The sequence below is a fragment of the Conger conger genome, chromosome 4 (assembly GCF_963514075.1).
Source record: "Conger conger chromosome 4, fConCon1.1, whole genome shotgun sequence".
NCBI lineage: Eukaryota > Metazoa > Chordata > Actinopteri > Anguilliformes > Congridae > Conger > Conger conger.
Genome location: NC_083763.1, coordinates 76,334,545 through 76,347,827, shown reverse-complemented (window position 1 = coordinate 76,347,827; position 13,283 = coordinate 76,334,545). Strand labels below are relative to the sequence as shown.

Sequence of the window (13,283 nt, the reverse complement as noted above, 5' to 3'; positions counted from 1 at the left end):
GACCACAGCGCTTGCTGGGATACTCAAATAGACACCCAATCACAGCCTGTCTCTGTTAATCCAGTGAAAGTGGCCTGTTCATGTTCCCTGATGAAGCTGTGCACACATCTGCTTTTGACCTCTTAGATGAAACCACATGCAAACCTACACTTCCTGCCTGAGTATCAGTTCATTTTTCTCCTCTCCTGCTTCAGTTTCATTTCAGTATTCCCAAACGTTAACATTATTACTGACCTTCATACGGGCCCAGGTTGGTCACGTGTGTGTTTGTGTGCGTGCGTGTGTGCGTATGTATGTGCGCATGTGTACGTATATGAAAGTGTGTGTATGCACATGTGTTTGTTCTCGTATGTGTGTGTGCTTGTGTTCGTGCATGTGTGTGCGTGGCTGAGTATGTGTATGCGTGTGTGTGAGTGTGTGTGTGTGTGTGTGTGTGTTTGTGTGTGTGTGTGTGTGAGTGTGTGTGCGTGCGTGTGCGGTGCGTGCGTATGTATGTGTGCATGAGTATGTGTACAAATGTATGTGTGTGTGTGTATGCGTGCATGTGTGTGTGTGAGTGTGTGTTTGTGTGTGTGTGTGTGAGTGTGTGTGCGTGCGTGTGCGGTGCGTGCATATGTATGTGTGCATGAGTATGTGTACAAATGTATGTGTGTGTGTGTATGCGTGCATGTGTGTGCACGGCTGAGTATGTGTGAGTGTGTGTGTATTTGTGTGTGTGCGTGAGCGTGCGTGTGTGAGTGTGTTTGTGTGCGTGTGTGTGTGTGTGAGTGTGTGTGAGTGTGTGTGAGTGTGTGTGACTGTGTGTGTGTGTGTGTATGTGTGTATATGGGTGTGTGTTTGAGTGTGTGTGTGTGTGTGTGTGTGTGAGTGAGTGAGTGTGAGTGCATGTGTGAGTGTGTGTGACTGTGTGTGTCTGTGTGTGTGTGTATGTGTGTGTGTGTGAGTGTGTGTGACTATGTGTGTGTGTGTGTGTGTGTGTGTGTGTATATGTGTGTGTGCTGTACCTCAGGGATTGACTTGACGAAGCGGATGCCGTCATTAGCTCCTTTGATCTTGGCCAGGCAGTCGCTGAAGTAATCCCAGTAGTCCTTTCGTGCTCCCAGAAATGTTGTCTTCTCTTTCTGATCAAACTAAAGGACACACAAATACAGCTTCTTACCATTTTAACTTCATATCTCCAGCCTCACACTACAAACTAATCTTCTCTTTCTCACCAAACTAAACAAATAGAGCTTATTACAGTCTTCACTGTTCTACTGCCTCAAACTACAATCTTATCTGAACAGGTCCCCATAAGGCTAGTGATTTTTACTGGTTCAATCAGGTGTTTAATGCTACCAAAAAATAACTTCCCCATGAGGAAGAACCTCAGATCATTATTATAATGACACCGCGTTTGTGAAATAGCAAAAAACTCTCACTGTTGTAGCGGAACCCATCTGCCTCTGGTTGAAAAAATGGTTGTAGATATAAATAAATAAATAAAAGTACATAAATGTTCAATCTGAATTCATTAAGTCCGAGCAGAGATGAGGCAACCGTAAACTCAAACACCAGACAAGGATTACGACTTGCCTTGGACAAAAATATTTCCCCAATAGAGATATCCACTGAGAAAGAAAACTTAACTCTCAGATAACGCTTAATCCTTTCCTCGTAAACCAGCCGTTAAACATATCAGCAGATGCACACTTAAGTGCCCACTCAGTACCTAAACACTTCAGTACGTGCACACTTAAGTGCCCACTCAGTACCCAAACACTTCAGTACGTGCACGCTTAAGTGCCCACTCAGTACTGAAATAGATCGGCTATTCTGAGACATGTTCTGAGCGTTCTGGCACGAAATGGCCGCCATAAATCAATCAGGTCTACACAGTGGTGGTGGTTTGCCCCTTCACCGTACAGGCCCTTTGTAAAAGTACACAGCGAGGACGGTGACTGCAGTGCAAAGAGCAGGTGATCCTTGGCAGCAGGTAATCCGACGCAGAATGTCTCACCTGTAGCAGGTACTCCAGTTTGTAGGAGAACTTGTGTAGGCTGGGGCTGTCATCTGTGATTGGCTCCCCGCTCTCCTGGTATTCCCTGGTCAGTTCTGCCACGGCCTCTGCATTCAGACAAGAACAGAGTAATCAGCTCTCTCTCTCTCTCTCTCTCTCTCTCTCTAAGGCCTAGTCTCAGCCTGTAAGGGCTCTGTAAGGCCTGGTCTAAAGGCTCTGTAAGGCCTGGTCTAAAGGCTCTGTAAGGCCTGGTCTAAAGGCTCTGTAAGGCCTGGTCTAAAGGCTCTGGAAGGCCTGGTCTAAAGGCTCTGTAAGGCCTGGTCTAAAGGCTCTGTAAAGGCCTGGTCTAAAGGCTCTGTAAGGCCTGGTCTAAAGGCTCTGTAAAGGCCTGGTCTAAAGGCTCTGTAAAGGCCTGGTCTAAAGGCTCTGTAAGGCCTGGTCTAAAGGCTCTGTAAGGCCTGGTCTAAAGGCTCTGTAAGGCCTGGTCTAAAGGCTCTGTAAGGCCTGGTCTAAAGGCTCTGTAAGGCCTGGTCTAAAGGCTCTGTAAGGCCTGGTCTAAAGCCTCTGTAAGGCCTGGTCTAAAGGCTCTGTAAAGGCCTGGTCTAAGTCACACATGCCTTTCAGCCGGCGCAGAAAAAGGAAAGCGGCGTGGGACGGGTGGGGCAGTGGCAGGACCAAACTGCCCCCCTCCCTCTGCATGTCTGCTCTGCTCCGGCGGACCACCCCCACCTCTCTCTCTCTCTCTCTCTCTCTCTCTCTCTCTATCTATCTATCTATCTATCTCTACCTCTCTCTCTTTCTCTCTGTCTTATTATTAATGTATTCCTTTTTCTCTCTTCCCTTCTTCCTTCTCTCGTGCTATATATTCTCTCTCTCATGCTCACATATGCAAGCTCCCCCTCATGCTGACTCTATCTCCCCCCCCCCCTCTCTCTCTCTCTCTCTCTCTCTCTCTCACACACACACACACACACAAACATGCACCACACACACAATGGGACGGCGTACCCTGCAGATCTCTGATAATCCTCTGTAGCTGGCTCTCCCCGGCAGCCATGTTTGGGCCCAGCCCCCAGAAGCAGGGGTCCCAGCCCAGGAGACTGTGCTGAGTCAGAGAAACACACACACCCTGCGTTAGACTCACACACACACACACACACACACACACACCCTTCGTTAGACTCACACACAGACACACACACACCCTGCATTAGACTCACACACAGGCACTCTCTCTCTCTCACACACACACACACACATCCTGCGTTACTCTCACACTCTCTCTCTCACTCTCACACACACACATCCTGCGTTACTCTCTCACTCTCACACTCTCTCTCACACACACACACACACACACACATCCTGCGTTACTCTCTCACTCTCTCTCACACACACACACACACACACACACACACACACATCCTGCGTTACACTCCCTCATTCTCACACTCTCTCTCTCACTCTCACACACACACATCCTGCGTTACTCTCTCACTCTCACACTCTCTCTCACACACACACACACACACACATCCTGCGTTACTCTCTCACTCTCTCTCACACACACACACACACACATCCTGCGTTAGACACAAAGAGAGGGACACACACACACACACCCTGTGTTAAACACAAAGAGACTCTCTCACACACACTCACACATAAACTCTCACAAACATGCCTCATGTACATATGCTTATGCCAGCAAATTCTCACATTTAGACACAAAAAAGTGTACATTTAAATAAGTCAGCAAACATACACACAGTACAGATAAACTCATTTACACACACATTTTTTACGTATACATATAAAATACTGTAAAAACATACAAATATACATTTCAGATGCAAACATTTGAAATACTGCAATTTCCTGTACATATATATATATATATTTTTTTTTTTTCACACACTGCACTCATTAATTAATTAATCAATTAAGTACATTATTCTTGTTTATATTGAAAATGGAAACTGAAAACATCAATAATCATTGCTCCTCAAAATGGCTTGTCCATTAGCTGGTTATTTCTTTAATTTTATTTATTTTTGCTGTTTCTTGCCAACAGCAAGTATCCATTTCTTTGGGGCTAATTTGTCTCAAAATTAAATAATAGTTTCACACACTGGTTCCTCGTTCAAGCCTCCGCGAAACCTGAAGCAAACCCGCGCTTTGGGTTTCACTGAGCCCGCCATATCCCCAAATAGGCCTGCATGGAACTAAAACTGAACAAACGGTCAGCAAGGGCTGAGGATTTCGTGGCAACTTCTGCTCTTAATTATTTAACTAGCTCATTCATGTCTAAATCTGATATGTGCATAAGCACCAGCTACAGTCACAGACTGCTGGCGTATCCCAAAGATTTTACTGATGTTTGGGCCCAGCCCCCGGAAGCAGGGGTCCCAGCCCAGGAGACTGTGCTGAGTCAGAGAAACACACACACCCTGCGTTAGACACACACACACACACACACACACACACACACACACACACACACACAGACACACACCCTTCGTTAGACTCACACACAGACACACACACACCCTGCATTAGACTCACACACAGGCACTCTCTCTCTCACACACACACACACACACACCCTGCGTTACACTCCCTCATTCTCACACTCTCTCTCTCACTCTCACACACACACATCCTGCGTTACTCTCTCACTCTCACACTCTCTCTCACACACACACACACACACACATCCTGCGTTACTCTCTCACTCTCTCTCACACACACACACACACACACACACACACACACCCTGCGTTACACTCCCTCATTCTCACACTCTCTCTCTCACTCTCACACACACACATCCTGCGTTACTCTCTCACTCTCACACTCTCTCTCACACACACACACACACACACATCCTGCGTTACTCTCTCACTCTCTCTCACACACACACACACACACACACACACACATCCTGCGTTAGACACAAAGAGAGGGACACACACACACACACCCTGTGTTAAACACAAAGAGACTCTCTCACACACACTCACACATAAACTCTCACAAACATGCCTCATGTACATATGCTTATGCCAGCAAATTCTCACATTTAGACACAAAAAAGTGTACATTTAAATAAGTCAGCAAACATACACACAGTACAGATAAACTCATTTACACACACATTTTTTACGTATACATATAAAATACTGTAAAAACATACAAATATACATTTCAGATGCAAACATTTGAAATACTGCAATTTCCTGTACATATATATATATTTTTTTTTTTTTTTTCACACAATGCACTCATTAATTAATTAATCAATTAAGTACATTATTCTTGTTTATATTGAAAATGGAAACTGAAAACATCAATAATCATTGCTCCTCAAAATGGCTTGTCCATTAGCTGGTTATTTCTTTAATTTTATTTATTTTTGCTGTTTCTTGCCAACAGCAAGTATCCATTTCTTTGGGGCTAATTTGTCTCAAAATTAAATAATAGTTTCACACACTGGTTCCTCGTTCAAGCCTCCGCGAAACCTGAAGCAAACCCGCGCTTTGGGTTTCACTGAGCCCGCCATATCCCCAAATAGGCCTGCATGGAACTAAAACTGAACAAACGGTCAGCAAGGGCTGAGGATTTCGTGGCAACTTCTGCTCTTAATTATTTAACTAGCTCATTCATGTCTAAATCTGATATGTGCATAAGCACCAGCTACAGTCACAGACTGCTGGCGTATCCCAAAGATTTTACTGATCCAGTACAGGAGTGAACCTGTGTAGTTTATAGAGTGAAATAAAACTCAAATTAAGGTAATTGGTTGGAACAAAAACCAGCACAGACATTGACCCTCCAGGACTGGAGTTGTCCGCCCGGGCTATAAAGAGATTGACCAATGTTGTGGTCCATCTTGCTGCGATAGAGCGATGATTCTCAACCTGGGGCAAGTTGCAATCCCAGGATTTTAACAAGCTGTTCGTTTTTCTGAATTAGGTGCTTTTCCATTGGGCATTTATTCTCTCAAAGCCACATTAAGTAAGAAATACGTGCCATAAAGAATACAGATACAGTACAAGCCCGTATTGGAGGTTCAACAGTGTCTGCTGGTTTAGGTCGCTATTTAATGACTTAAAATTAAAAAAAGAAAAGAAAAATGTAATGCAGACTTCTGGGTTAACCACCTTTTCTTCTTCTGTGCACGTTTTCTTCTTTCAATGCTACAGGTCACGAACCTAACAATGGTTCCGACCGTCCACCGAGACGGTACTGGGTCATGCCCCTACATTCCTTCTCAGATATAGCCCATGGAATTTAAGGGGCCCCGTCAATTTTAAGAAAAGCGGAACTACCTGCGTGCGTCAATAGTGATATCTGTTCCTTCCCTTACTGAACACAATGGCATATTGTTGCCTGACCACAAAACGACGCGAGAACAGCGTTGTGAAACACAGTTGAGACGAAATGCGGATGTTGGGAACTAACTACGACAAAACACCGACAACATTTGGCTTCACACTAGAGAGCTAGTGAGTAGCTACATCAGCATTTCGCTCAAACTTCTGTGGATGAGTTTCACTGGCAAGTAGCCAGTTCTCTCCCTGTTTTTTAAGGGAAGTAAATTAAAAAACAATCTAAACCTTACGCCTTTTATCTTAACTGAGCATAGCTTGCTATCGGAGTTGATTTGCCAACAGCTCATTTAAACATGTCCCTGAATTATATAGTTCATTATTTTGTGCTCTTATCTCCTGTTTGGGAATCAACAACTAGCAGCCCATTTCTTACAGTAAGTAAAGCAGCGCTGGATATCTACCGTTTCATAACAGGCTTGCAAACATAAATTATAATATGGCTTACGCAGCCAGTCAACAATATGAAAAGACAGAAAAGAAACTTTGACATACTTAAAAATGGGTGATCCTGTGTAGTTGAGGTAGTTTACAGTCGCATACTAACGTGCTACAAATGGGGGCGTTAAACACGATGAGTGACAGTTGTACACACCCAATTGACATCGTGAACAGGGGAATTATCCGCTTCGAGCCGTTTAAATAAATGCGTAGTGTCTTCCGCCACCACAGGCTGTGGATCAGCTGTTGTCTTTTAAAAACTGCCCTTGCTGTGTATAAAGCAGGACTGGGTAATCTGATTCGGGATCAGCCACTGGCGTAATCGGAGAAAAAAACCGTCATAGGCTAGTTTGGTTGCAAGATGCTACAAAGTAAACACTGGAGTCATATGACTATTTTTCGCCGTTCTATTTATCAGGATTCTGAAATAGGTCATTGCTGAGATCCGACCCACACGTTCGTTACAGCAAACCCACACCGATGTACTTTAGTTGTTGTGACCCATTTTATTCCGCAGTGCTGCATTTTGTTATGTAGCTCCGCCTAATCGCAGACTACGTAGACTGACATTTTTTTTTTTTTAAATTAATTAATTAATTAATTAATTTATTTATTTATTTATTTATTATAACAAATTGTCAACAAACATACAAATACAGTTCTCATCCTATATAGATAAATCAATATGAAAACAAAATGAATAAGTAAACAAATAAAATAAAAAAAAATAAAAAATAAAAATACAACTTAAAAAGAAAGGACGCGAGAATGTAGTTCACTTAATTATCTTAAAAATATTGCATACACTCATTGTTCTAATTGCTTTTTTGTTTAGTGAGGAAGAAATAGTTGACAGATATAATTCAAATTCCTTCATAAACACACAAAATTTTGGTTTTTTGTTTGCAAATTTACACTTGTGAATGTGAAATTTGGCGAGAAGTAAAAAGAAATTAATAAGAAAAAAGGCATTATCATCTTTGTCATTATAATCATAGCAGCCAAGTATAACATTTTTATAGTAAAAAGCAAAATCCTCAAAAATGTTGTCAACTATAAAATCATTCACATCTTTCCAGAATGTATAGGTAAATTTACAAGACCAAAACAAATGGGAGCAAGTCTCTGGATGTAATTCACAGAAAGAACAATTCATGTCTATGTCATTCTTCAACTTTTGTAAGAAATGCTTCACGGGATAGAATCTATGGATCAACTTAAATGAAACTTCTTTTATCTTATTTGTTAGAAGGAACTTTTGTGGTAAGGACCAAACTTTTTTCCATTCAATATTACTAACAGAACTATTCCAATAAAATGTTGCTGCAGGAATAGAAACCAGTTGTCCTGAAACAAAGCTCTTATTCTGAAGTTCATACCTCTATTAAAAGAAAAACAAACTTTACCTCATCGACATTGAGTAGGGTCTGGGGGTGACATTGACAGGGGCATAGAGTGGACCACATTCCTAAATAACATACATATACCAGATGGGATCGCATCAAAAACAATAGAAAATTATTTTGGCGTTATTGGGATATTATACCTATTAAGAAATTCTGAGTATCTATACAGCAGCCCTTCTTTATTAAACAACTGACTCACTAGTATAATACCATTGTTAAACCATTTATCATAAAATAATGACTTGTTCTTATATAAAATATTACAGTTGTTCCAAATATAACAGCTCTGCGGAGAGAAATTGTGTTTGTAAATCAGCGCCCATGCCAAAAGCATTTGTTGATGAAAATTGGAGAGTTTGAGTGGTATTTTTTGGATCTCATAGTTGCAAAGCAGAATGAACTCTAAGCCACCTAAATGGGAAAAGATGTGGTGAGAGATAAAATTCCAAATAGAAGTAGGGTTTTTAAAGTATTTTGAACGTATTGTTAAGAGAGCTGAAGTCTATAAAATTAAGCCCACCGTTCTTGTATGTATTCAGAACTACAGATTTACGCATATAATGCGTCTTGTTTTTCCATAAGAAATTGCTTAGCATCCGATCAATAGATTTACATATTGTATTGTCAATATATAATGACTGAGCAGCATAGGTTAGACGAGACAAACCTTCTGCCTTAGTGAGCAGAACTCTTCCCTTGAGAGACAAGTCTCTTTGTAACCAACAGTTGAGAACTTTCTGGGTCTTTTCAATAATTGGAATAAAGTTTAAAGTACCCCTGGATTTTCTATCTTTAGTAATATGGACCCCAAGATATGTCACAGAGTTTCTCACCGGAATATTACAAACTGAAGTCACTGTACAATTATTCACTGGTAATAAATCACATTTGCTAAGATTCAGGGAAAGCCCAGAAGCCTTGGAGAAGGACTGGATAGTCCTGACTGCCACTGATACTTGGGAAGCATCCTTAAGAAACAACGCTGTATCATCAGCCAGCTGACTGATCATTATTTCCCTGTTGGCAATAGCAATGTCTTTCAAAGAACTGGCTTTAACCTGTAAATTAAGAAGTTGTGCAGCTAGGAGGAAGAGGTATACGGACAAAGGGCACCCTTGCCGGACGCCACGTTCTAATGTAAATCTTGGGGATGTGCCACTGTTTAGTTTAATAGAGCTGTTTGCATTACTATATAAAGTTGTGACTGAATTACAAAGAAAATTACCAAAACCAAATTTGTGTAGAGCGGTCATCATAAAATCATACTCCAAAGAATCAAAAGCTTTATAAAAGATATAAAAGAATAAGAATAAAGAATAAAACTGTCATCTTGAACATCTTGAAGTCTGAGTAATCCAATATATCTAAAATTTATCTTACATTGTTAGAAATATGCCTATTTTGCATAAACCCTGATTGACTTTCGTCAATGATGGTATCTAATACAGATTTCAATCTATTAGCCAGTATTGATGCAAAGACTTTGTAATCATTATTCAATAGGGAGATTGGACGCCAATTATCTAATAGGAGGGGATCTTTTTTAGGTTTAGGGATCAATGTGATTAGACCCTGACATAAAGTAGGGGGGAGTGAATCTCTGTTAGTACTTTGGGGCCAAGCTCAAAGAAAAAAGCTTGTAAAATTCGGCAGTAAGTCCATCCGTTCCGGGTGATTTATTACATTTTAAATGGTTTATAGCATCAGTGATTTCATTCAGTGAAATAGAGGGGTCACAAAACTCGCTATCTGCCTCATCCAACCGATTAATATTAGGAAGAGAATCAAAAAAGACAGAGGACGTTTGTTGGCAGTACTTGGAGGTATAAAGGTTACTATAAAATGCAGCACAGTAGTTTGCTATTTTCCTTGGATCATCAGTGATTGACCCATCAGTTCTCAACTGCTGTGTACAGTTTTTTTTAGATTGTTGTCTCTCAAGTCTAAAAAAGTATGCAGAGTTCTGCTCTCCTTCTTCGAGCCATCTTCTACGTGATCGAACAAACGCTCCTTCAGCTTTACGTTTATAGATCTCATCCAACCTATGCTGCTGCTCAATAAGTTCAATCTTCTCTGACTCAGTGAGGACATCTACTAGTTTAGAAGCTAAAGTTGCAATCTTAAGGATTGTATCATTTTCTTCTGCTCTTCTACTTTTTGTTAAATCACTACTGTATTTCCTAAGGTATTTCGCAATCTCATATTTTAATAACTCCCAATTACTACTATACACATTTTCATTTAGAGCTTTGTTCCAGTACAACATAATCATTTTTTTAAATTGTGTCTGCTACAACACTATGTTTAAGAATAGTACTATTAAGTTTCCAGTATGAGGACTTAGGGGTAGTGGAGAAAGACGATAGAGGAATAAGGATATGGATAGACTTATGATCAGATAACGGTGAGGGTCGAATGTCTGTTAAAACATTTTTCAGCTCTTTGGAGATAAGCCAATAATCAATACGTGACTGGCTTGTTAGTGACTTGTTGCACCACGTATATGATTTCTGTAGTAGATGGCTAACCCTCCATGTATCAGTTAAATTAAATGTGTGAACATCTTTATATGAGAACTAGCAGAGTCTGAGCTCCTTGAAGGCCACCTATCAATATGATTGTCTAGCACAGCATTGAAGTCGCCACCAATAACTACAGAAGAGTTTGGGAATTTAGATAACCAGTGAAGTAGTAGCCCTTCTAAACTGTCAATATAAGCAATATTCTCTCTTTGAGAGTTGAAATCATAAACATTAACTATGATGTAATTAGAGTTTGCAAGTTCAAGTCCCAGGAGTGGCCATCTTTTGTCACAGTCAGAGAACAAAACTTTCCCATTAAAACGGTTTTTCAGAATGCAAACCTCAGCCGAGCGTTCTGACCCATGAGAAGCGTTCTGACGTTCAGCCATGAATCACATCCCCATTCTGATTTCCACAAATCAGCATCTTGTTCAGTCGAGTGAGATTCTTGTATAAAGCAAAAGTCAGTATTATGTTGTTTGCAATATAGAAACGTAGCTTTACGTTTAACAATGGTTTCTTAGCCCTTTCGCGTTGAGTGAAATAATAGATAATGACATAATGAATAATAAAAAGGAAAAATAAGAAAAGAAAAATAGATGTTAGACCAAATAGATGTTAATACACAGAAATAGAGAACTTACGGTCACTAAGAGTGTACTAACAAAAGGATGAGAGCCTTTTTAAGGCAAAAATACGTGAACATACTGAATAGTAACATTAGTAGAACATGTTAAACAAGCTTAAGAACATTTTTCTCTTATAAATAAAGAGGTAAAAATAATAACTATAAAGTTGCTTTTATGTACCATGAATTGTCCTTTATGTTGCATTTGAAAATATATTCAAAATAAAATAAAAGTTGAACGTAGCAGCTTTTTTAATCAAATGACCACTCGCTCTGTAATTAACTAATAAAATAACTGAAATGTTCATTGAGCGAAGGTATAGATCCTCCTATAGATCCTATAGATATAGCATTAGGCTATACAAGGAAGCCTACGCTGTAAGCTGAACCTTGATTGTACCCAGTGCTAAATCTGGCACTCTAACCGTGTCTCTAAGGTGGGAATATTTCTGCTCCATTCACAAAAGCACGTCCTCCAACAAAGAAGGCCAGCTTGTTTTCCTTCCGTGCCTTTTCTATGGCGGGCCACAGCTTATTTCTCCTTTCCCTGTCTTCTGCAGACAGGTCCTCTGCCAGCTTAAGGTTGTAGTTCTTCAGATAGGTTGAGTTTTTCGCAGAACGCCAAACAGCATCGCGGTAGGTCTGGGAGGTGAACTGCATGATGATGCCTCTGGGTTGGCTGTTGCTCGGTTTCCTGGGACCGAGGCGATGCACCATCGGCGCGAATAGCTTTCCAGATGTTTCTCGTGCGTGTCAGAGCTTGCTTCGAGGTGAACAACTCTCTCCTTCACAGCTTTCATCTCAGCATAAACCAAATCAAACGATTTTTTGACGCCTGCAATCTGTCTCGAGTTTTCCTTGACCGCTTTTTTCACTTCAGCAATCACATTGGAGTTGTCACTGACCATCTTTTCCAGGGCGTCGGATCTGCCGTTTATCAGCTGAGAGAGAGAGACGAGAGCTGGGAGAGAATGGCAGACATCTCCACGTCTTCAACTCTTCTCCGTTTCACTGCAGGAGGCTTAGACGGTGTAACGGGAAGAGGTGGAAAATCTTCCTCCATCAGAGACACCTTCATCTGGTCGGCGTAGTTGTGCATGTTGTCAATGAGTACGTTCTTAGCTTCGGCTTGCCCGTCGATAGCTAGTGTAGAAAGCTTGAGCTAGCAGAGCTAACCTTAACACTCCCTTCACCGCTCTTTCTTTTCTCCGAGGCTTTCATCATGGTTTATTGGCGTTACCAAAAAAGTAGCCTTGTACAAATACCATCAAACTAAACTAATATTGTTGTTTTGTTCACACTATATATAATAGAAAAACATTTAGGTTTTGCGGAGCACATCCCAAACACTTTGATCAGAGCGCCATCTTGGATCCCCCTGAAGTAGACTGACATGCGGATCACGATACAGGCCTTTCAACAAGCATAATTAGACCATTTGGATGACTCCATACAGATATTGCTGGTGGCAAATTGGGGAAACATTAATCACTATTCAAGATTTAATTAATCTGTTCGATCTATGAGCTATTCTATGGCTCTATTCTGTTGAAGTAAATACATATCTAAATATACATCTAAATAAATAAATAGTAATAATAATAATAATAATAATAATAATAATAATAATAATCCACTGTAAAAACGTATTGTTTTCAACTTGAATTATTATTATTTTTAAAGTGAACTTGAGAAGCCACGTTTTCTACAATTAGTGTAAACAACTTCTCACAAGTTCACTTTAAATTTGTGTGCATAATTTATGAAATCCGACTGCAGTAAACCTAGTCGCGAGCAGCACTGTCTGATGGAGGAGAGAATATCCAGGTGAAATGATAACAGGATAATCTGGGCGCCCCTGGTCAAAAGTGAACAGAAGCGAAACTGACTTGGTCA

At 40.7% G+C, this 13,283-nt stretch overlaps 1 protein-coding gene across 2 annotated transcripts in view; it reads right to left on the bottom strand.

Moving 5' to 3' along the window:
- The window catches only part of fyco1a (FYVE and coiled-coil domain autophagy adaptor 1a), a 32,382-nt gene extending 25,422 nt beyond the window's left edge, over positions 1-6,960 (bottom strand). Inside the window, exons 1-4 of one of the 2 annotated variants that reach the window (XM_061239347.1) lie at positions 6,886-6,960; positions 3,008-3,104; positions 2,000-2,106; positions 1,005-1,130 (exon numbers count right to left, since the gene is read on the bottom strand). In XM_061239347.1, the coding sequence (XP_061095331.1) occupies positions 1,005-1,130; positions 2,000-2,106; positions 3,008-3,056 (282 nt within the window). In that variant the 5' untranslated portion in view covers positions 3,057-3,104; positions 6,886-6,960. Of the gene's footprint in view, positions 1-1,004; positions 1,131-1,999; positions 2,107-3,007; positions 3,105-6,162; positions 6,649-6,885 lie in introns of those variants that run through there. The other variant, XM_061239348.1, reaches the window with a different exon arrangement.
- Between the last annotated feature and the right edge of the window lie 6,323 nt (positions 6,961-13,283).